The sequence below is a fragment of the Hyla sarda genome, chromosome 3 (genome assembly GCF_029499605.1).
Source record: "Hyla sarda isolate aHylSar1 chromosome 3, aHylSar1.hap1, whole genome shotgun sequence".
NCBI classification, from domain to species: Eukaryota; Metazoa; Chordata; class Amphibia; order Anura; family Hylidae; genus Hyla; species Hyla sarda.
The window spans coordinates 237,484,389-237,510,426 of record NC_079191.1 but is presented as its reverse complement, the minus strand read 5'-3'; the positions used below and the strand labels follow the sequence as shown (position 1 = coordinate 237,510,426).

Here is a 26,038-nt window from a genome sequence, read left to right as displayed (position 1 = left end):
ACCCTGCTTCAACTTGGGTGAACAAAGAGGAATTTGTTCCAAGTAGTATTGTTTTTTTTTAAACTGTATATTTATTGAAAAGATTTTCCAAATTCAAATACATGCATTAAATGAGATAGAATAGCATCACTAGAAAACAATAGGCAAAAAGAAGCATGAAGATGCAATACTACTCAACAGGTTACATGTTCAGCAAAGAGGAAAATACCAAGCATTCACAGCATCCCAAAGGGGACATAAGACAAAAACTAACCAGAATGTTGGAGTAATAAAGAGAAAGTTCAAAAAGCACAAACAAAAAACAATGCAATCAATATAGGAAGAAGAAAAGAAAGACAGAAGATGCGCTCCAGGATGAGGCACAAATACAGACGGAAATCACACGTTAAAGAAGACTTTAAGAGACAACACTGATGGTGATCTGTGAAGTGATCCCATGGATCCCAAACAGACATAAACACAGTTCCATGCAGTTTAACCTCTTAAATGCTGAGTAAATAGCAACCATGGCAACTAAAGAATGACAAAGGTCCACAGGCCTGCCCTTGCTGTGTGCCATGCCAGAGGAACAAAAAATAAAACCCTTTTTTTTTTCTTTTTTCTTTTTTCTTTTATCTTTTTTTTTTTTTTGTTAAAAAACACCCCAAAACACAAACATATATGGCATCATTGTGATTGTAACATGTCATGGAAACAGTGTCATGTACGCTGTAAAAAAATAAATAAAAAATTGTTCATATTGCTTTTTTCATTCCACTTTGCAACCCCCCTCTAAACAAACAATTATAAAAGCTATGGGGGAAACACAAAAAGGATTATTTTTTTATAAAACGTGTTTTTAATGTGCAAAAATACTAAAATATCTCTCTCTCTAATTTGTTTCAAATCAACTGGTGCAGGAAAGTTAAACAGATTTGTAAATTACTTCTACTGTACATAAAAATCTTAATCCTTCCAGTACTTATCAGCTGCTGTATGCTCCACAGGAAGTTGAGTTGTTCTTTTCAGTCTGACCACAGTGCTCTCTGCTGACACCTCTGTCCATGTCAGAAACTGTTCAGAGCAGGAAAGGTTTTCTATGGGGATTTGCTCCTAATCTGGATAGTTCTTGATATGGACAGAGGTGTTAGAAGAGAGCACTGTGGTCAGGTTAAAAAGAACAACTCAACTTCCTCTGGAAGGGGTACTCCGCTCCCAAGACATCTTATCCCCTATCCAAAGGATAGTGGATAAGATGTCTGATCGTGGGGTCTGGCTGGTGGGACCCCCCCTCCCCGTGATAACCATGCATGAAACCGGCATTCTGAACATTTTGGAGAGGGCGTGGTGTGATGGTGTGATGTCACGAGGAGGGCGTGGTGGGACATCATAACCACAGTGGCCCGAACGCAGAGTTTTGAACATAATGTTCAGAGCACTGGATGTGTGCGTGGTGATCGCGGGGTGACCCATCTGCCGGACCCCGCACGATCAGACATCTTGTTCCCTATCCATTGGATAGGGTATAAGATGTATAGGGCCGGAGTACCCCTTTAAGGACTGCCTTTGTGTTCTTTCACTCCTCCATTCATACTGGCCCACAGAATAAAAGATAAAATCTTACTTTTACAACATGGTAAAAAGCATGAACATTTTTGCATATTCCCTCAGAAAAAAATAAAACAGATTAACGAAAGTTAGTCAATGCAAAATATGCGCCCCAAAATGGTCCCTGTGAAAACTACAACTCCTATATATATATATATATATATATATATATATATATATATATATTTATATATATAAACATTTCTCCACTTGGAAACAGCACCCAACACGAGGTCCAGCTTTAAGTGCAAGCTATATGGTCTTTATTGCATCATGATATACAATGACGTTTCGGCTACAAGCCTTTTTCAAGCATAACATACATATACAAAAATCCTTCTTAAATACATAACATAGTGACCTGATTGGTGAAAACACAAGTGTGGTGCATATAGTAATTAATGTTAAGCCAACCTCCTGCACATCATTGGTCGGGAAAGTGACATGTGTGTCTGACAGTAGTGTTGAGCGGCATAGGCCATATTCGAATTCGCGAATATTCGCGAATATATGGACGAATATTCGTCATATATTCGCGTATATTCGCATATTCGTTATATTCTCGTTTTATTTTCGCATATGCGAACATTCGCGTATGCGAAAATTAACATGTGTGAATGTTAACATATACAAAATTAGCATACGCGAAAATTCGCATATGCGAACATTAGCATATGCTAATTTTCGCATGTGCGAATTTACGTCTATACAAATTTTCGCATGCCAGTCTCACACAGTAGTATTACAGCCTTCTTTACACCACCCAAGCTGGAAGCAGAGAGGGATGATCACTGTGATGTGTACTGTGAAAAAAAACAAAAAAAAAAAACAAACGAATATTCGTAATTACGAATATATAGCGCTATATTCGCGAAATTCGCGAATTCGCGAATATGCGATATTCGCGAATAATATTCGAATTTCGAATATTCGTGAGCAACACTATCTGACAGCTGTCATATAATAATATAAATAAATTAATAAAGATCCTTCATCTAAAAAGGTATTTATAATATGAGCATACAATTGGGGGGGGGGAGCTCCGTGACACCAATATCGTAATCTGATCACTTTACCTTACTCCCGTTGCTGTGATCTGCTCGGAGCCCACGCTCCTTGACAATGTTTGTAAACATTGTCAATGCGGCTGCGCGGCTTCTACCTATCAGATCACATACATCAGGCTCTCAGTAGACGTGAATGCGCACGCGCAATCAAAGTTTGTGTTGTGCATCCCATTCATTATCTCGGCACATAATATAGAGGTCCACTGAAGAGACATAGCGCAGATCCTCCAGCCGCCATAGTGTGAACAGTGATCAGGAGGAAAAGACAAAAAATTAAAAGACAAAAAATTCAATTTGGGTGTCAGATTTCTTGTTTCGTGGTGTTCCTCAACGGAGTCCCCTGTCTTGCATATCTCCAGGTGTCATTCAGTGATATATAGACGAATGTGTAAGACAAACATTGTCAAGGAGCGTGGGCTCCGAGCAGATCACAGCAACGGGAGTAAGGTAAAGTGATCAGATTACGATATTGGTGTCACGGAGCCCCCCCCCCCAATTGTATGCTCATATTATATATAACTTTTTAGATGAAGGATCTTTATTAATTTATTTATATTATTATATGACAGCTGTCAGACACACATGTCACTTTCCCGACCAATGATGTGCAGGAGGTTGGCTTAACATTAATTACTATATGCACCACACTTGTGCTTTCCCCAATCAGGTCACTATGTTATGTATTTAAGAAGGATTTTTGTATATGTATGTTATGCTTGAAAAAGGCTTGTAGCCGAAACATTGCATTGTATATCATGATGCAATAAAGACCATATAACTTGCACTTAAAGCTGGACCTCGTGTTGGGTGCTGTTTCCAAGTGGAGAAATGTTTATGTGGATCCAGTTTGGCACACTGGGGGTTACATTGCACCACACCTGAGCCATCCTGTGCTAAAGTTTCTACAAGGACATATATATATATATATACTGCTCAAAAAATAAAGGGAACACTAAGATAACACATCCTACATCTGAATGAATGAATTAATCGCATTAAATACTTTCGTCTTTACATAGTTGAATGTGCTGACAACAAAATCACTCAAAAAATATCAATGGAAATCAAATTTAACAACCCATAGAGGTCTGGATATTGAGTCACACTCAAAATCAAAGTGGAAAATCACACTACAGGCTGGTCCAACTTTGATGTAATGTCCTTAAAACAAGTCAAAATGAGGCTCAGTAGTGTATGTGACCTCCACGTGCCCGTATGACCTCCCTACAACACCAGGGCATGCTCCTGATGAGGTGGTGGATGGTCTCCTGAGGGATGTCCTCCTAGACCTGGACTAAAGCATCCACCAACTCCTGGACATTCTGTGGTGCAACGTCGCGTTGGTGGATGGAGCGAGACACGATGTCCCAGATGTGCTCAATCGGATTCAGGTCTGGGAAACGGGCAGGCCAGTCCATAGCATCAATGCCTTCCTCGTGCAGGAACTGCTGACACACTCCAGCCACATGAGGTCTAGCATTGTCTTGCCTTAGGAGGAACCCAGGGCCAACTGCACCAGCATATGGTCTCACAAGGGGTCTGAGGATCTCATCTCGGTACCTAATGGCAGTCAAGCTTCCTCTGGCAAGCACATAGAGGGCTGTGCGGTCCCCCATAAAAATGCCACCCCACACCATTACTGACCCACCGCCAAACCAGTCATGCTGGAGGATGCTGCAGGCAGCAGAACGTTCTCCATGGTGTCTCCCGACTCTGTCACGTCTGTCACATGTGCTCAGTGGGAACCTGCTTTCATCTGTGAAGAGCACAGGGCCCCAGTGGCGAATTTGCCTATGTTGGTTGTTACGCCGAGCGCTCCGGACCCTGCTCCTCCCCGGAGCGCTCACGGCGTCTCTCTCCCTGCAGCGCCCCGGTCAGACCCGCTGACCGGGAGCGCTGCACTGACATTGCCGGCGGGGATGCGATTCGCATAGCGGGACGCGCCCGCTCGCGAATCGCATCCCAAGTCACTTACCCGTCCCGGTCCCCGGCTGTCATGTGCTGGCGCGCGCGGCTCCGCTCTCTAGGGCGCGCGCGCGCCATCTCTCTGAGATTTAAAGGGCCAGTGCACCAATGATTGGTGCCTGGCCCAATTAGCCTGATTAGCTTCCACCTGCTCCCTGGCTATATCACATCACTTCCCCTGCACTCCCTTGCCGGATCTTGTTGCCTTGTGCCAGTGAAAGCGTTTAGTGTTGTCCAAAGCCTGTGTTACCAGATCTCCTGCTTTCCATATTGACTACGAACCTTGCCGCCTGCCCCGACCTTCTGCTACGTCTGACCTGGCCTCTGCCTAGTCCTTCTGTCCCACGCCTTCTCAGCAGTCAGCGAGGTTGAGCCGTTGCTAGTGGATACGACCTGGTTGCTACTGCCGCAGCAAGACCATCCCGCTTTGCGGCGGGCTCTGGTGAACACCAGTAGCCTCTTAGAACCGGTCCACCAGCACGGTCCACGCCAATCCCTCGCTGACACAGTGGATCCACAACCAGCTAGCCGAATCGTGACATTGGTGTTCTCTGGCAAAATGCCAAACGTACTGCACGGTGTTGGGCTGTAAGCACAACCCTCACCTGTGGACATCGGGCCCTCATACCACCCTCATGTAGTCTGTTTCTGACCATTTGAGTGGACACATGCACATTTGTGGCCTGCTGGAGGTCATTTTGCAGGGCTCTGGCAGTGCTCCTCCTTGCACAAAGGCAGAGGTAATGGTCCTGCTGCTGGGTTGTTGCCCTCCTATGGACTCCTCCACATCTCCTGATGAACTGGTCTGTCTCCAGGTAGCATCTCCATGCTCTGGACATTACGCTGACAGACACAGCAAACCTTCTTGCCACAGCTTGCATTGATGTGCCATCCTGGATGAGCTGCACTACCTGAGCCACTTGTATGGGTTGTAGACTCCGTCTCATGCTACCACTAGAGTGAAAGCACCGCCAGCATTCAAAAAAGTGACCAAAACATCAGCCAGGAAGCATAGGAGCTGAGAAGTGATCTGTGGTCACCACCTGCAGAACCACTCCTTTATTTGAGGGGTCTTGCTAATTGCCTATAATTTCCATCTGTTGTCTGCTCCATTTGCATAACAGCATGTGAAATTGATTGTCAATCAGTGTTGCTTCCTGAGTGGACAGTGTGATTTCACAGAAGTGTGATTGACTTGGAGTTACCTTGTGTTGTTTAAGTGTTCCCTTTTTTGAGAAGTGTATAAATCTACAATAAAAAAGGAACATTTTTGAAATGATTATTCCAATATGAATGCTTCTGTTAGGGGGTTTCCTCGCTAAGTATGTCTTCTCTACCTCAGAACTGTCTGTTTTCTTCTTAGCCTGTGCTTAGACTGTTACCCAAAAAAAACTGTTGTCGTCCAGACTAAAGTTTAGACTGCACCAGGTCTCCATGAAACCTTCTGCTGTTGAAAACTATAAAGTTTGTTTGTGTGAATGAGTGAAATGAATAATAGGAAGGATATGGGTGTCCACCCACCCTAGTCAGTCAGTAATCTCCCAGCAATAAATATGCAAAAGGATGGGGGGAGAGTGCTTAAAACTTTTATTATTAAGGTACTTATTAAAAGAACCTCTAAATTGTGACGTATATGGAGAGGCAGTCCGCTGTGGGGCTAACCTCTGACTCCACATGAAAAACCCTTCACCATCTGTTATAAGAAAGTAGGGTGAACTGTCAATATAGATATAGTATCTCAAAATCATAAGGTGCAGGTAAGTCTGTCAATTTTCCCGACGCGTTTCAGCTCACAGGTAAAGGTGCCTCATCAGGGGCTGTCACAACAGCGTCTGTGCACCCGCACTGTCCTGAGCGGGACCACCCTTTTTAGGGACATCACCCCACCTAGGTTTAGGGACTTATAAAAGGGGCTTCTAGGAAACAGGGTAGGTTCATTAGGCCCTCAGTTTATTTCTCTCCCCTTCTACCATTAGGTGACCGGCCCCCCCGTCCCTTAGTCACTACATACTACCCCTATCTCACTGCCTACCTATCCCATTGTACATGTAATAGGCCCCCTTTACATGCATGGATTCTTTATCTCTTACATGGGTACTGTTGTCCCCCGGTCTCTACTCAGTCTGTTGCATTTTGTACATATCAGTCACAACTATTCTACCAAGTAACATCTGGTCTATCTATCATATTGTACATAACTTCAATACGTGAGTTACATTCATAGAATGTCAGCGTTCACCACTGTGACCATTTGTCACGGTTTAGTCTAACGTACATCTGGGAGTGTGGTTCACAACTATCCTATAAAACCACAATACTATCACACATTATCCCTTACGACAGTGCTAGGGTTAACCCTGGGCAGGAGACAGCCCCGTCTGTGTGACGGAGCTACGCCATGCCTCCCGGCATCTTCGCGTCTGCTGGGATCATGACGTGCTCCTGATCCCACCCACCCTGCCTGGCACAGGATAATACGTCAGACGCCGGCACTCAGTCCTCACGTGCCTTGGCAGCTGGTGATATTGCACGGATCCCCGCCACTGCGGGTGCACGGACACTGGACTGGACTCCATAAACACTGAGTAAAACTGTGCCCCTGAATCCAACGATTCTGTATTGCACACCAATAGACTCTTGAGAAGGAATGTATTGTTTCTTTTGTTTTTAGGTCTCCCTGGAACAGGCTGGATGGCATACTCACATATACCTGTATTTGTAAACTGGCATAAGGCTGTCTGACCATTGCTCCTGTATGTTTACAACAGGTTTATTGGGGGACAGCAGGGCCACTGTATTTGTCTCTGTTGCCTGCATATTTTGACTGTATCTTAGGTATTTCCAAGTCTGAGTATTGTGACAGCCCCTGATGAGGCACCTTTACCTGTAAGCTGAAATGCGTAGGTAAAATTGACAGACTTACCTGCACCTTATGATTTTGAGATACTATATCTATATTGGCAATTCACCCCACTTTCTTTTAACTGATGGTGAAGGGTTTTTCATGTGGCGTCAAAGGTTAGCCCCACAGCGGACTGCCTCTCCATATACTTCCCAATTTAGATGTTCTTTTAATAAGTACATTAATAATAAAAGTTACGTTTTATGCACTTTTCCCCCATCCTTTTGCAATGAGTGAGATGAAGCAGCTGGCCAAACAGTCATGTGAACTTCTAGACTACATGTCAAAATGTTTTTTTTTTTTTTTTTTTGTGACAGGTACACTCATAGCCATTAAAATCTATTGAGGGGTTAAATTATACTGTACCTATAAACACATCTATTAACAAATGCACAAAATATTACAGCATATCTATCTAAAGTGAGAATAAAAATGTCTTTTACTAGTTACAGGAGTTGAGTAATACGACATACTTGTCATAATTGCATACATGCATACAGGACAGTATATAAAGAGCGCCCCCTGCTGTTTACTAGAAACTATTTTCCTTGAACATAAACAGATTTTCCTGGTCTTCGGAAACAAGTGATATTATATGAAATTACAATGATATTAGTGATCTATGTGGCATGTAAATTTTATAAACCTCTAGCACAGTGGTCTTCAACCTGCGGACCTCCCAGATGTTTCAAAACTACAACTCCCAGTATACCCGGACAGCCGATGGCTGTCCGGGCATGCTGGGAGTTGTAGTTTTGCAACATCTGGAGATCCGCAGGTTGAAGACCACTGCTCTAGCATACGTTTATGTTTGATTTACTTGTACGTTCTATGGGGGCATATTTTTAAACCTTGTGCAAAGGCCCAGTGGAGCAATTGCCCATAGAAAACAGATTCCAACTGAAATAAAATAAAAACGGCCTCAAAAAAATTAAAAGCTTGAAACTGATTGGTTGCTACGGGCAACTGCTCATTTACACAAGGTTTGATAAATCTTCCCATTTATTTTATTTTAGTTCAGGCTACTTCATACCAGTCTTAACTTACAAGTGTAGTCTGGGGAACTGAAGTTATCAGACACTTTATCCTATCCACAGGATAGGGGATACGTTGGCCCCCATGGTTGTATCTCCTGTAATCTCTTGTACAGGGCCCGTCTACATACCTATCCTTGGTGCGCTCTGGCCCCCATCTTCCTGTATGAGCACAGTTGACAGTCTGTTCAGCCAATCACCGGCTGAGGTGGGTCATCTCTGTGACTGGCTAAGCGAGCTGTCACTTGTGCTCATACAGAAAGATGGCGCTGGAGCACATCGAGGACGGGTAAGTAGACGGTGCCCCGTACAAAAGATTGCAAGGGGTCCCAGAGGCCAGTCCCTGACGATCAGACACTTATCCCCTATCCCTGTACTATCCCTTTAATAAAAGAACCTGGCAATCTTTTTGCAGTTGTTCATCATTTATTTATGGGGGGCTGCAGGAGGGTTGGGTCTGTGGGCATTACTGGTGGCCACGGTCCGGATCTGGACTGCGGTCTACCAGTTGATTACCCCTGGCCTAGGTCTTATTTTCGGGGTAGGGCTTATATTGCAGCTCACCCTGATAATACTGCAAGGGCTTACTTTCGGGGTAGGGTTTATTTTCGGGGAAACATGGTATGTTACAGGGGTACTCCCGTGGAAAACTTTTTTTTTTTTAAATCAACTGGTGCCAGAAAGTTAAACAGATTTGTAAATCACTTCTATTAAAAAATCTTAATCCTTCCAGTACTTTTTAGGGGCTGTATACTTAAGAGAAATCCAAAAAAGAAATGCAGGAACTGTCCAGAGCAGCATATGTTTGCAATGGGGATTTTCTCAGTTCCTCAAATAGACAGCAGAGGTCAGCAGAGAGCACTGTGGTCATGATATCAGAGGAAATTAATTTCTTTTTTTGGATTTCTCTTTAGTATACAGCCCCTAAAAAGTACTGGAAGGATTAAGATTTTTTAATAGAAGTGATTTACAAATCTGTTTAACTTCCTGGCACCAGTTGATTTAAAAAAAAAGTTTTCCAAGGGAGTACCCCTTTAATACGGTTTTTACCATTTGTTCTCTGTTAAGAACGCTGCTAAATCAATAAAAGAGATCACCTGGGCTGTCATTTTTTTTTTTTTAACATGAATCTAATTTCCATGTCTGTTTGTGCCAAGTAAGAAATAATATTTTACCTGAAGATCCCTCAGTCTCAGATGACGCAGGTAGAGAAGAGATAAGTAAGCTCCTTTCATCAGTACTGGATCTTTGTTGTTATCTTCTCCCTCATCTAATCCCAGTAATTGTAGGGTGTTCTGATAATTGTACCTTATTAAAACCACATAAGAAATGAGTACAGTCACTACCATATCCAAGCACAGTTATAAAGTCAGAAATGCTGGCAGCTACCATTCATATAAGCTTTTAGAGATCAAGCGGTCTGGATGACTTACCAAGAGTCATTTTAGGGTGTACAATGAAGCATCATTTTAACCCATAATTAATAATGGTTAAGGCTTGTCACAAAAACAACTTGTCAATCAGGCGTGCCGTAAAAGTTAGGTCAGGACCTTCACTGAATTCCTGGCTAGGGATCTTTAATACTAATATAGGTAAAACACTATACAACCACTATAATTTATGGCAGGTAAAATTGATTCATAAAAGTTTTTTTTATATACCACTGAAAATGTTTCCATTGACAAGGTAAGGTACGATGTGATGGAGAAATGTTATCAGCATTGAAAATTGGATAATACATTGCCAGTAAAACGTAAAAGACAATGAAAATGTAGATGAGCAATTTATTTTAATAGAAATTAGTAAATGCCAGGAAAAATCACCAAAGGTTTATGCCTAAGGTGCCCATAGGCTATCATTAGGTATACATAATAAAAGTTATTCCGTAGAATATATGCACCCCCAAAATGGGGTCATCTGGCAAGCAGAGCTCAGCCACTTTCCCTCTTTCCCCTCTCCTTTAACCCCTTTGTTCTTCATCTTCCTTATTGCCTGTTATCATTACACAGTCAAAACACATGGAATTTCGCATGATTTAGTACAATAACCTACAAAAACATATTTTGTGTTCTTAAAAGAAAAAAAATGCTATTTCCTTAAGGGAATACATTCAACGCCCCTGTGTATAGATTTGTATTTGTTATAGTCACTGATTATTTAATACAAAGGAAAGTTAATGTCAATTGCATGCAAATGTCATGTGTTATACTGTATATGTTGTTTAAAGCTTTTATACCCTGGGGCATTAGATAAACTGCTTTAGCCAACTTGTCATTGATCAAAGATAGGCTACTAGCAAGTACAACCAGCATAACTGCATACTTTCACACAACAAATGTAAAAGCTACAAGATACAGTTGTGGTAGAGGGTGTGATGAGGGCAGATGGAATGGCCTTCACAGCTCTCCTGTTGACCAAAATAGTGCCACCACAGTGGCAGTCCATCAATGTGCCGTACCCCCTGACTCTGTTAAATTTGATAACCGTGACTCCCTGCCGTTCTAGGGGTGGCTCTCCCTCCCGAGGATGCCCCAGCCTTCTGATGTATGAGGCCTCAAGGCATGTTCTGTTGTTGTGCTTGGCACACTTCATATGGCATTAACTTGGGGCAATACTCCTTCCTCCTCTGCGCCCTCATCTCTTCAACTATGGCGGCCACTTGGGCCTCTTGTTTGGCCGTTTCGGCCTGGGCTACTGGAACTGGAGGATGGGACTTCCCTGGCAGGATTAGGAGATGGCCCCTCATCTACTGGATAAGTGCTGGCTCATCGTCAAATAGCCACTGTGACAGCAGTGGTGACCGGGGACGTGCTGGGGGCTGCTGGACCTGGGGTGCAGGCTCTGGACTGGGGCTAGATGGAGAGGTAGAGAATGCAGCCTCGGACGGGGTACTCACTTCCGACTCCTTCGTGTGGATCTCCACCCAGGATCCCAAGGTCCGGTAGTGGTGAGACAGCCTCACCGGCGATGGTCCTCGCGACAAGTTGGAGTTGCAGGCCAGTCCCCGTGGTCCTCAGGCAGCCGAACTTTGACATAGGCGCCTTCGACCCCGATAGAGTATATCTGAAGACGATCTGCTAACTCCTGGAACATCTGCGCCATGGCCGCGGCAACTTGCCGGGCCCACGGTGCCATCTTGGGACTCTCTGACCTCGTGTTCTGCTCTCCGCCATCTTGCTCTCACCAGGAACTTCCGCAAAACTGAAGAGGTCCGGCTCCGCTTCGCTTCTTATACTCGTCTCAGCATGAATTTTACACATAGTATTCACGACTTCAGCACTGCTCCCAATAGTGGATAACAGTCCTTTCTTCACCTCCCCCTATTTCACAAGCACCTCTTGACATAAACTTTTCACAGACAAATTCTCGTACACTTTCTGGTGCAATTTTTGTCGCTTGTGCGTGTGCGTTTTACTCTGTAACACTGGACACAGTTCCGACTGGGGGGTTACTTTGGATATAAGGCGCACACCCGTATCCTGTTCCTGACGTCAAAAGTTGTGGTAGAGGGTGTGATGAGGGCAGATGGAATGGCCCTAGGGGCAGATGGCATTAACCCCTTGTGTTCGTGACGTCAGAGCGTGGTTTATGCTCAATACCACCCAAAGGTATACTGCTGGATCCTGGGCTAGGCACGGGGGCAATAATGACTCTGATGCCAAGTTGGGGAACAACGGTAGCTTTACTGAGTTAGACAGATGGAATAGTCTATACAGCTTAGCCAGGCCCATGGAGGTGACCAGTGACTTGAGAGACCTTAGTGCTTGCTGGGACTTGCAGTGGACTGGGACAATTTTAATACAGGCCACGCTGACTGAAGACAGGTTGACTTTGACTGACTCGACTGAAACTGACTATCTGGGGGTTGTGGACTTGTAGACTTGTGGCTGCGTGTAGAGATGAGCGAACTTACAGTAAATTCGATTCATCATGAACTTCTTGGCTCGGCAGTTGATGACTTTTCCTGCATAAATTAGTTCAGCTTTCAGGTGCTCCCGTGGGTTGGAAAAGGTGGTACAGTCCTAGGAGACTCTTTCCTAGGAATGTATCCACCTTTTCCAGCCCACCGGAGCACCTGAAAGCTGAACTAATTTACGCAAGAAAAGTCATCAACTGCCGAGCCGAGAAGTTCATGATGAATCGAATTTACTGTAAGTTCGCTCATCTCTAGCTGCGTGGTTGACTTGAGGCCTCCAGACACACTCTAAGGACTTGACTGCACTGGACCTCAACAAAGACTTAACTGGAAAACAAGAGAGCGAGCTAGGAGGGGTCCCATAGGTCACCCTAAGGTCACATGGTCACTGATACCTCATTGGGTTTTAATCACATGACACTGGTTAACCACACGTCAACGGTTCTTATAGACATAACCCTTTTATATACAAAACAAAGCGTAAAGATAACTATACAAGGGGAACAGATGCAAGGGGGCCCAGGGGACACTGCAGGGAGGCTGCCTGACAGGGCAGCCAGGGTACAGGGGTACAACTCCTGTACAGGGCCACCACACAGTGAAAGTGGTTTGTACAGTGAACTATTACTAGTAATTGTAAAACTTCCCTAAAGTAATAATTGAATGCGCAAGAGATTATTTGAAAGTAATAAATCCACATTATCTTTCTGGTAGATAACAGATATCCTAACTATATGGAAACTATATGGAAACAAATGACAAATGTTGAAAGCAGAGATGGGTAAAGGTTGCTCCAAGTTGCAGACCGAATTAACAGACTCCTAAAAAAAATACTAAATGATTGTAACAATGTAAGAAAATCCATAATAAGTGAACAGATATATGTTTTTTAGAATCATACACAAGACCACATACAATGTTAACATATTATATAAAGGTCCCATCTGTGAAAATGCCTCAAATGTAATTTGGAAAGAACAAAGTTGATATATACATGCAATATAATAAATAAGGAAGTACAGCAATACATTTAGACAGAGTGGAAGGCAGACATTCCGCTGATTCACCAAACAATTATATTCCATACAACGTAGCATAAAAAACAATACACATAAGTGTATTTGATGCAGTATATCCTGGCTCAAAATTCCTATACCAAAACTTAAAGAAATGGTGAAGACTTTGAAAACATTCTACTATATGATAGACTTAGGACAGGAAGACAGGAATACTGAGTGAAAATCATATGTTAAGCACCATTATTCATAAACAGTGATCTCACAACTGATATCTGTATTAAAGGGTTATCAAGGAATAGAAAAACAGAGCTACTTTCTTTTAAAAAAACGCTCCCTGTCTGTCTCCAGGTTGGGTGTGGTGCTGCAGCTCAGTTCTATTAAAGTGAATGGAGCCAAGTTGTAAAACCACACCCAACCTGGAGACATACATGGAGCTGTTTTTGAAAGAAATTAGCTGTGTTTTTTTATTCTTGGATAACCCCTTTAAGATATACCACATGGGTTGATTCATCTCAACTAAACAATCACACATGGCAAATATACTGCCTAAGCATATGCTTACATGGGTGGGTTTATTGGGTTTAAAGCGAGTTTCCCGCTGGTAGTTTAAGCTGTGGCAGGTTTCCATGGCAGAATTTCTGCATCAGACACCATTGAGATCAATGTAATCTACAGTGGAAAACTCGCAGAAGCTCTGGACACGAGTGGATTTTGCTACATATTTTCTGAAGATGATATGCTGTGTTTTATTTTCCGCTGCTTATTTTCAACTGCTTATTTTCTGCTGCTTATTTTCTCATTGACTTACCAGCAAAAAATAAGCTGCAGAAACAAGCTGTAAAAAATAAGCAGCTACTTTTCTACTGCAGATCTGCTGCAGATTTGCTTCAGCAGATTTTGCTGCCCATTGACTTCAATGGGTAGCAAAATCTGCTGAAGCATATCTGCAGCAGATCTGTAGCAGAAAATCTGCTCGTGTGAATGAGCCCTTAGGGTAGTTTTACATAGGTAGGTTTACAGGAGGTTTCCCACTGCAACTTCCCACTGCAACTTAATTGGGTAAAAAATTTGCAGCAAAATACCTAACGTTATGTTCGCAAAGGTGGATTTTGAAGATTTGCAACTAGTTACCTGCATTGACTTTGATCCATGGCGAGTTTTCGCAGCGGAATTTACACAATGGACAATCTGCAGCCATTGAAGTCATTGTAATCTGCTGCAAATTTTCTGATGTGGAAGGGTACATTTACAGGGTTGCAAAGAGAGTTTCCCACTGTGAGTTTGAGCTGCAGTGGACTTTGTTCACCAAAAAGGTTATTGGCCTATAGTTGCACTGTGGCCCTGCAGTGGACTTTGTGCAGCAGAAAATTGATGTCAATATAATCTGCTGCAGATTTTGTTACCTATTGGCTTAAATGAGCTGCAAAATCAACTGCAGAAAATCTGCAAAAAAATATGCATGTGTAAACATGTGCCCACCCACCTGGAACTTTCAAGTGCAAAGACTATGAATATTTATGAGGTGGGCAGGCATATTATAGCAGAGAGGACATAGGCAGGGAAGCTCCGAACACCGCCTCCCGTCTCCATTGTGAAAAGGGTGTTAATTAACATATGAGCAATGGACCCTAATACAGCGTGTATCGCTGGAACCGGCGGAAGGATCCGGATGAGTAAAACATCATTTTAATCCAGTTCACCTGCAATATAACCCTGCTGTCAGATTCACTTTAACAAAAACCTTAGAAATATTACTATATTCCAAAAGGGGAATGTACACAAATGATAAGAGCATGGAATGGCCAACTTTATAAGTGAGGCATGGCTATCTACTTTCTACATTTGATACAAAACAGATTTGTAGTGATGTGGACATTACATACCCATTTTCTTTCTTTGGCCTTGAAGACCCTGGGCGCTTAATGAGACCAGCAATGTCTGTTGTCTTATCACTTGTTTGCTGAACAGAAAATATACCACGAGGGTCCACCATATTATTTTTAGGTGGCTGCAATACCCGTGCAGCGTGCTCCTGCAACACCTCCATCGCTTTCTCTGCATCTGTAATCTACACAACATTATAAGTAACATAAGATGTCAGTTTTCTCCACTGTTGACCAGTCTGATTAAGGTGCATTCCCATCTTGTAAAGTTATCCCCTATCCACATGTCCAACTACTGGGGCCAATCTATATTGATAATAGGGACCTGAGTCTTGTGATAGAATTGAAGGGTTGGGTTGCCTGTGGCAGCTGCCACTCCACTGATTCTCTATGGGAGTTGCTAGAGATAGCTCAGTACAACATATATAACAAGTAGAGTAGTGGTGCATAAGTGCAATCTTCTACCCCAATGTAATGGAGGGGGACCCCAGCTGTCGCCCATTATCCACTATATTGTGGATAGGGGATAACTTTACAAGATGTGAAAACCCCTTGAAGTTGTTTAATATTTATTCATCAATCCAAACAAGTGCATTCTTTTAGGTACCTCAGTAAATTGTGATTGGCGCAACAGTTCATCCACTTTCTTGTGTTGTTTTAATTTTGTTAAAAATTTTTGCTGCCATGGATCTCGCTTAGGTTTGATCTACAAGTACAATACAAAAAAACAATTCTAGGATCACCATAAGTGTTAAAAATTCATATAATCAACATTTTTTTCTTAGAAGCCAATCATTGGGGAATTTGGCTTTATTAACCTGGGAGAGGTTATTGAAGGATTGTCTATCTCCCACTTTGCACTGAGAGTATTGTTTTGGTAGCCTGTAGTGTTCACCCTGGAGAGGAGGTAGAGTATCTGACACAAAAGGGACCAAATGGAGTCTGGGCTGCTCATGTGACTAGCCCTAGGACCGGATAGGAGGTAGACATGTTAATGAAAGAAGGCTAAAGTAGGAGAATGAATAAAGTATAGAGTTGTCACGCCCCCTCCCATAAGCTTGCATTGAGGGGGCGGAGCGTGACATCACACGGTGTCAGGGCCGTGATGTCACAATGCTTCGGCCCCGTGATCGCCAATCATCAGACCCGGAGCGAACATGCTCTGGGGACTGATTGTAACGTGGTGCTGTATGCAAGATCACGGTGGTCCCCAGCGGCGGGACCCCCGCAATGAGGCATCTTATCCCCTATCCTTTGGATAGGGGATAAGATGTCTTAGTGTCGGAGTACCCCTTTAAGGACTCAGCCAATTTTGACCTTGTGGATACAGGAAATTTCCATTTTTGTGTTTTCGCTTTTTTCTCCTCGCCTTTTAATAACTCTTTTTTTCAGCTACAGACCCATATAAGGGCTTGTTTTTTGTGCAACCAATTATTGTTTGTATTCACACCTTTTATTTTACCAGAAAGTCTATGGCACAGTCAAACATTTTTTTATTTATGGTGGGAAATTGATAGGAAACCCGCAATTTTGCAACTTTTGGGGCGGGGGGTTGTTTTTAAGCAGTGCACTTTTACATGTTCTATTTATGACTTAAATGATAGCTGTCTTCACACACTTGTCTGTTATTGTAATACCTAAAATAAAAAATGAAACAATTATTATTTTTTTTAACAAAATTTGTATGTTTAAACTTTTTTTTCCCATATACGGGCTGTATGAGGGATTATTTTTTACTTGTGTCCTTACAAGTTGTTGTTGCTCCACAGAGGGGGAGCTGAGCTGATTTGCACTGCTGTTACACAAAATGGGGTCATGTTGCAAACTCCAAATTACCAAAGCCTGAAATTTATCCTGGATAAGTCACAGCCACTTGTGGTTTGCATCGCAATCCCATTTACTCACATTAGATAAGATGCAGTACAATTCAGGGAGCACAACATGGTGACCTTTGAACACGCATTTTTGGCCAGGGCCACACGTAGTCTTAAACCAGTCCTGGATGTAGCAGTACAAAAGAACAGATCTGCTGACAAGTAGACACAGTCCTGTCCTTGTCCTATTTATTTTTTGTGGAGGGGGGGGGGGGGGGGAGGCTAAATGGTAAAAGAAGGGTGATTTTATTATTTATTGGGGGGGTTATATAATTTAAAAAACATATTTTATTTTACACTTTTTAAGTCCCCACTTTTATATTCAAGCACTAGATTGCATTTACTGTGCAATGCTATGCCTATTGCATAGCATTGCGCATTGTGATCGGTGCTTCTACTAGCCAGGCCGCATCAGTGACTCGACTATCCAGTGGCAGAAGGCAGGTATAGGGAACCATTTTCTGCCATTTTAGTTATAGGGGTACTCCGGTGGAATTATTATTATTATTTTTTTTTAAATCAACTGGTGCCAGAAAGTTAAACAGATTTTAAAATGACTTCTATTAAAAAATCTTAATCCTTCCAGTACTTATTAGCTGCTGAATACTACAGAGGAAACTCATTTCTTTTTGGAACACAGAGCTCTCTGCTGAATCACGAGCACAGTGCTCTCTGCTGACATCACTGTCCATTTTAGGAACTGTCCAGAGTAGGAGAAAATCGCCATAGCAAACTTATGCTGCTCTGGACAGTTCCTAAAATGGACAGAGATGTCAGCAGAGAGCATTGTACTTGTGATGTCAGCAGAGAGCTCTGTGTTCCAAAAAAAAAAAAAGAATTTCCTCTGTAGTGTTCAGCAGCTAATAACTACTGGAAGGATTAAGATTTTTTAATAGAAGTAATTTACAAATATGTTTAACTTTCTGGCACCAGAGTACCCCTTTAATCGGACCCCTGATGTGTTGCTACTGCTATGAAGCGGGCACAGCTCCTGAGCTTGCTTCAATGTCACTTAACGCTCCGAAAGGGGGGGGTGTTAAGTCAAAAGGTCAAACACATGCAAAAGTGGTACCAATAAAAACTACATATCATGGCACAATAATGAGCCCCACAGTTATATAGGGGTAACATCTGCTGACATCTGTTTCCTTTAAAGCCAAAATGGACCTTGTCCCAACTGAAGGTGGGCATATTGGGGCCTAGTTGTGCCTATACTGAGAAACAGCCATATATTGGCATGGAATTATGTCTGGATCAGAGGCATACCCGAGTTCTACACCTGTGTGACCGTCACATGACCAAGACAAAGAAGTTTCTGATTAGATAACAGAAAACAGAGAATGGGTGAAGAGGAATTGATACAATAATAAAAAAAATATGACATAGGTTGATTTCCAGATGACTGACTTTGTATACCTTTACAAATGGAAGCCAGTTAGAGATTTTCTTAAAAGCCATACATGGGCCTTTAAATCCCCATCCATCAGTTGTTTCCATTCCAGAATCATACATTGGAAATGTTCTCATAGTCTCCTGCTTGACAAAAGTGCTTCGAAACTTAGCAGACACCTGCAGAACAGGTAAGAACAAGTGGCTGACAAACATGGAATTTCAATGGTTTTCTGCCATATAGTTACATGTATTTGGGCAATTAATGTTCATATTATTTAGCCAGTAGAAACAATTCAGAAATGAGCATATGATATACTGCTATTATATATGTGCAACATTCAATATTTTATAAATCAATATAGCACATGCATTTTCAGCAGGTACATACTGTATGTATTGAATGACAAAATCTAAAGAGACCTGTACTAGAGAGATATAATATATAGGAAACAGAAAACCATCTATGGGACATTCATCTCATGGTTGTGTAAGCTACTGCTGCTCTACCTCATTGTAACCTTGGGTGCACTAATCCTCAATGTTAGTAATTTTTGGCAGCTGTTCAGTTACATAGCCTTCACTTATATAACATTGCTGTGAATATGGCATCTCTTTACATATAAGTCAACTACCCAAAGATACTTCATGCCCTTATACAATTTATATCTTGGAGGTTCATTTTTAACATGTTTAAAGGGGCTATCCAACATAAGGTGACTTTTACTAATTAGCTGTCAGCCAGTAATGGACATGCTTATCAAGGATCTGTGCTTGTATTGGTGGTAAAAGGTAGCATTCTGTGTCCCCCATCACGCTGCTGGCTTGTTTAAATGAACTGGCTATTTCCTGTTTTTGTGCCCTCCCTCGGACTACAATCCCCAGGATCCATTGTTTCTAGGTGGGAGGTGACTTATCTCCCACCCAAACATCAACCACCCCACTCATTGCAGCACAGCTAGGCTTCGTTTCCATGCATGCTGTGCTTTGAAACTACAATTCCAAACAGCGGTTTCTCCACTCATTAAGGCACAGACACGCTCCCTTTAATCATCTGACTGGTGACGCATTGTCTTGGGCCTCATTGCAACCTGGGAAAGGCCCGAGACAACACTCATTTTTTTTGCTGCTAAAAATTAACATCCGGGGCAAAGATCACATAAAAATTGCAAGACCAACCATCAAACACAGGTACAGACACAATATTATGAACTACACTAACTTTACAGCGTATCTATCCCAGTCAAATAAAAAATCCCAAAATACCCCTTTAAGATGAATTATATAAAAAAGCAAAAAACAGGCTACTAAATACTGTCACCGCCTGCAAAATGATGTGCTGCATGAGCATTGTCTCACATAAGAACATAAACCACCAGAATACAACCCACCAGAGTCAACAGCTCCATCTCACTGGCTGTATTCTTCAACTTCTCTGTATCATATTCTATTTTATAAGTAGATAATAACTGTCGAAGAATGGGTTTTATCTGTTCTGTTTCTGTTTGGTGTTCTGGTAATTCATCATCTACCTGCGGATGTAAAGCTAAAAGAAAAATGTAAAAAGAAATATCAGTAATGCTTCTGTCACACTGCTTGAATTAGATCTGTCCAGATTTTTTGTAGCAAAGATGTGGTAATGGAAGTGTAGATTGTGGCCAATGTTCCCGCATGTGACAACATGGCTTCCCAACCAGTTTTCCTTATCGATCAATCTGCTGTTTTGTTATTTTAAAATAAAACTCCAAAGTAGGTATAATAATAATAGTATATATATATATATATATATATATATATATATATATATATATATATAAAAACACACACACACACACACACACACACTGCTCAAAAAAATTAAGGGAACACTTAAACAACACAATGTAACGCCAAGTCAATCACACTTCTGTGAAATCACACTTTCCACCCAGGAAGCAACACTGATTGACAATCAATTTCACATGACCTGGACCTGGGTTCCTCCTAAGGCCAGACAACGCTAGACCTCATGTGGCTGGAGTATGTCAGCAGTTTCTGCTGGAGGAAGGCATTGATGCTATGGACTGGGCCACCCGTTCCCCAGACCTGAATCCGATTGAGCACATCTGGGACATCATGTCTTGCTCCATCCACCAATGCCACATTGCACCACAGACTGTCCAGGAGTTGGCGGATGCTTTAGTCCAGGTCTGGGAGGACATCCCTCAGGAGACCATCCTCCACCTCATCAGGAGCATGCCCAGGCGTTGTAAAGAGGTCATACGAGCATGTATAGGCCATTCACACTACTGAGCCTCATTTTGACTTGCAGGAGGAAGGCATTGATGCTATGGACTGGCCTGCCCGTTCCCCAGACCTGAATCCGATTGAGCACATCTGGGACATCATGTCTTGCTCCATCCACCAATGCCACGTTGCCCCACAGACTGTCCAGGAGTTGGCGGATGCTTTAGTCCAGGTCTGGGAGGACATCCTTCAGGAGACCATCCTCCACCTCATCAGGAGCATGCCCAGGCGTTGTAAGGAGATCATACGGGCATGTATAGGCCATTCACACTACTGAGCCTCATTTTGACTTGCAGGAGAAAGGCATTGATGCTATGGACTGGCCCGCCCGTTCCCCAGACCTGAATCCGATTGAGCACATCTGGGATATCATGTCTCGCTCTATCTACCAATGCCACGTTGCACCACAGACTGTCCAGGAGTTGGCAGATGCTTTAGTCCAGGTCTGGGAGGACATCCCTCAAGAGACCATCCGCCACCTCATCAGGAGCATGCCCAGGCGTTGTAGGGAGGTCATACGGGCACGTGGAGGCCCCACACACTACTGGGCCTCATTTTGACTTGTTTTAAGGACATTACATCAAATTAAATCAGCCTGTAGTGTGGTTTTCCACTTTGATTTAGAGTGTGACTCCATATCCAGACCTCCATGAGTTGATAAATTTGATTTCCATTGATAATTTTTGTGTGATTTTGTTGTCAGCACATTCAACTATGTAAAGACGAAAGTATTTCATACAATTAGTTCATTCATTCAGATCTAGGATGCGTTATCTTATTGTTCCCTTTATTTTTTTTGAGCAGTGTATATATACTTAAAAACAGAACTAATTTTTGGTGAAATAAAATGATAATGAGATTATAAATTATGAGAGACATTTAACTATCATAAATCACTTCTATGAATTAGATATGGTTAAAGTGGTACTCCGGTGGAAAACTTTTTTTTTTTTTTTTTTTTTATCAACTGGTGGCAGAAAGTTAAACAGATTTGTAAATGACTTCTATTGAAAAATCTTTACCCTTCCAGTACTTTTTAGCAGCTGTATACTACAGAGAAAATTCTATACTTTTTGAATTTCTTTTTTGTCTTGTCCACAGTGCTCTCTGCTGACACCTGCTGCCTGTATCAGGAACTGTCCAGAGCAGGAGAAAATCCCCATAGCAAACCTATTATGCTCTGGACAGTTTCTGACATGGACAGAGGTGTCAGCAGAGAGCACTGTGGACAAGACAAAAAAGAAATTCAAAAAGTATAGAATTTTCTCTGTAGTATACAGCTGCTAAAAAGTACTGGAAGGGTAAAGATTTTTTAATAGAAGTCATTTACAAATCTGTTTAACTTTCTGGCACCAGTTGATTAAAAATAAAGAAAAGTTTTCCACCGGAGTAATCCTTTAATCGACTATAATACTTTAAAGAAAATAGACATGTATTTTGAAGCTGATTTAAAAGAGATCACAGCCAAAAATGTGTATTTTTCTGCCTACCATCACTTTCCACACAGTGGAGTGCAAAATCCTGTTACAGCATGTAAATTAATGCAAATGAGCTGTAAACCCTGTCTAAAGGCATTTACAGTACAAGCAGGGAGCTCATCTTATCCATTAATTCAAAGTGACTTTGAAATGCTGAACAACTGTTACATGCTTTAGATATAATCTACGTATTCAAAAAATTTATGGAATCTACTACAATTTTTAAGTGTATGGAATCTACTACATTTTTAAGTGTACCTGCCATTTGCATAAACTTTTTATATAATGTAGATAATACCTTTATACAGGGCCGGCCTTAGGTGTTCAGGCGCCCTGTGCAAGCTAACCTTGTGGCGCCCCCCCCCCCCCCCCATTACCCCATAAACATACACAAAGAGAAAAAATATTTTTTTAAATTACAGATAATTTAAGTGCAAGTGCAAACAAGTACAATAATAAATAACTGGATTGACTGGTAACAATCATGTATATCACTGTATACATAAGTTATACATAAGTTTATGTATTGTAGAAACAAGAGCTATGTTGTCAGAACACTATATCTCACTATTTTACAACACTAAGCATGCATAGACTCTCCCACATTTCTTCAACCAATGTTTTTCTTTGGCACCCTCTAGACAATTTGAAGCACACAATATGCCACCTTCATTCCCATCACCAAAACCCTTGGCCACCGGTTCAATAAAACACTTGCCTCCCCTTAATCAGTCCCCTGCCCCCCTTCACCAGTCCCCAGTCCCCCTTAATCAGTCCCCTGTCCCTTTAATCAGTCCCCTGTCCCCCTTAATCAATCCCTTGCCCCTTAATCAGTCCCATGTCCCCCTTAATCAGTCCCCTGTCCCCTTATTCAGTCCCCTGCCCCCTTAATCAGCCCCCTGCCCCCTTAATCAGCCCCCTGCCCCCTTAATCAGTCCCCTGTCCCCCTTAATCAGTCCCCTGCCCCCTTAATCAGTCCCATGTCCCCCTTAATCAGTCCCCTGTCCCCCTTAATCAGTCCCCTGCCCCCTTAATCAGTCCCATGTCCCCCTTGACCAGTCCCCTGCCCCCCTTAATCAGATGCAGACCCCCTTAATCAGGCCCTCCCCCTTCACCAGTCCCCCTTAAGCAGACTCAGACCCCCCCTTCACCAGTCCCATGTTCTTATTACTCAGTCCCCTGTCACTCATAATCAGACCATTTCCCCCCTTCACCCCTTAATCAGACCCTCCCCCCTTCACCAGTCCCCCTTAATCAGACTCAGACCCCCCCTCCGCCCCTTCACCAGTCCATTTCTCTGTCCCCATTAATCAGACATTCTCTCTTTATTCCATAATTAGATGGACGGACTCTGCCCCCCCTTCACATATCCTATGCCCTGTTTTAAAAAATAAATACATTTAAAAAAGCACAAAATAAAACAATTATTTAGAACAGCCAGGTACTTACTTTTGAAGGCTGCTGCGCTGCTCCCGGGAATCAGCTTGTAGAGCACCGGCCACCGCCTTCACACTGCACACAGGGATCCTTCCGCAGCTCTCTGTGAAGGCGCAAACAGCACTTGGATGCTGCCCGCGCCCCCAAGCTCCTCCTCCACGCTCCGAACCTTGCTTCCTCCTTCAGCCTGCAGCTCGCTTCTTCCCATCTTCGGCCGGCCTGTTACACTGCAAGCTGTGTCGGCCGCCTGGCGCCCCTGTTGCTATGGAGCCCTGTGCGGCCGCACAACTCGCACACCCCAAAGGCCAGCCCTGCCTTTATATCTATATTTGCAATATACATTGGTTAACAAATGTGTATATTTTTGGGTGAAAAAATGCTGTCCTGTCCCTGCTATTATTGCCTGTGTGTCTCTGTGCAAAGACAAAATACAGGAAGTGTGGACAGAAAAGCAGGGCTCTGTACACTGAGGTTCTGTGGCACACTTCAGCTCACACAGCAGGATGATTGTCAAGGATCCTGCACAGAGCCTTAGTTGTCCCGCCCTCCCTTCCTGTATTTTGTCTCCCTACTGAGACACACAGGCAATAGCTGCAGAGACAGCATTTTTTCACCCAAAAATATACATTTTTTTTTAACCAATGTATATTACAAATATAGATATAATCTTGTTATCTACATTGTATAAAAAGTTTTAGCAAACGGCAGGTAAACTTTAAAGGGGTACTCTGGCACTTAGACATCTTATCCCCTATCCGCCGCTGGGGACCCCCATGATCTTGCACGCATCACCCCGTTAAAATCAGTCCCCGTAGCACGTTCGCTCCGGGTCTGGCGATCATAGGGGCCGGAGCATTGTGACATCATGGCTCTCCCCCCTATGATGTCACGCTCTGCCCCCTCAATGCAAGCCTATGGGAGGGGGCGTGACAGCTGCCACGCCCCCTCCCATAGGCTTGCATTGAGGGGGCGGAGCATGACGTCACACAGGGGGCGGAGCTGTGACGGCATAATGTTTTGGATAGGGGATAAGATGTCTAAGCGCCTGAGTACCCCTTTAACCCCTTAATGACGCAGAACGTATATTTACGTCCTGCACCGGCTCCCGCGATATGAAGCGGAGTCGTGCTGCGATCCCGCATCACATCGCGTCGGTCCCGGAGCTCATCAACAGCCGGGACCCGCGGCTAATACCACACATCGCCGATTGCGGCAATGTGCGGTATTAACCCTTTAACCGCCGCTTCTAAAGTGAAAGTGAAACTATCCTGGCTAGTCAGTCGGGCTGTTCGGGACCGCCGCGGTGAAATCGCGGCATCCCAAACAGCTTACAGGAGACCGGGAGGGCCCTTACCTGCCTCCTCGGTGTCCGATCGACAAATGACTGCTCCGTGCCTGAGATCCAGGCAGGAGCAGTCAAGTGCCGATAACACTGATCACAGGCGTGTTAATACACGCCAGTGATCTGTGCAAGAGATCAGTGTGTGCAGTGTTATAGGTCCCTATGGGAGCTATAACACTGCAAAAAAAAAAGTTAGAAAAAAGTGTTAATAAAGGTCATTTAACCCCTTCCCTAATAAAAGTTTGAATCACCCCCCTTTTCCCATAAAAAAAATAAAACAGTGTAAATAAAAATAAACATATGTGGTATCGCCGCGTGCATAAACGTCCGAACTATAAAAATATATCATTAATTAAACCGCACGGTCAATGGCGTACGCGCAAAAAAATTCCAAAGTCCAAGAAAAGCGTATTTTGGTAACTTTTTATACCATTAAAAAATGAATAAAAAGTGATCAAAAAGTCCGATCAAAACAAACATCATACCGATAAAAACTTCAGATCACGGCGCACAAAATGAGCCCTCATACCGCCCTGTATGTGGAAAAATAAAAAGTTATAGAGGTCAGAAGATGACATTTTTAAACGTATAAATTTTCCTGCATGTAGTTATGATTTTTTCCAGAAGTACGACAAAATCAAACCTATATAATTAGGGTATCATTTTAACCGTATGGACCTACAGAATAATGATAAGGTGTCATTTTTACCGAAATATGCACTGCGTAGAAACGGAAGCCCCCAAAAGTTACAAAATGGCGTTTTTTCTTCAATTTTGTCGCACAATGATTTTTTTCCGTTTCGCTGTTTATTTTTGGGTAAAATGACTAATGTCACTGCAAAGTAGAATTGGTGGCGCA

At 42.8% G+C, this 26,038-nt stretch overlaps 1 protein-coding gene across 9 annotated transcripts in view; it reads right to left on the bottom strand.

Moving 5' to 3' along the window:
- The window catches only part of LOC130362185 (uncharacterized), a 205,140-nt gene that overhangs the window by 108,361 nt on the left and 70,741 nt on the right, over positions 1–26,038 (bottom strand). For 8 of the 9 annotated variants that reach the window (XR_008891308.1, XM_056566279.1, XM_056566281.1 and 5 more), the window contains 5 exons: positions 20,028–20,182; positions 18,664–18,816; positions 15,981–16,079; positions 15,374–15,558; positions 9,731–9,863 (listed from right to left, as the gene is read on the bottom strand). Coding sequence is in view for 8 of the 9 variants with exons in the window: in XM_056566279.1 (XP_056422254.1) it covers positions 9,731–9,863; positions 15,374–15,558; positions 15,981–16,079; positions 18,664–18,816; positions 20,028–20,182 (725 nt within the window). In the remaining variant the exon portion in view is untranslated. Of the gene's footprint in view, positions 1–9,730; positions 9,864–15,373; positions 15,559–15,980; positions 16,080–18,663; positions 18,817–20,027; positions 20,183–23,849; positions 23,986–26,038 lie in introns of those variants that run through there. The other variant, XM_056566286.1, reaches the window with a different exon arrangement.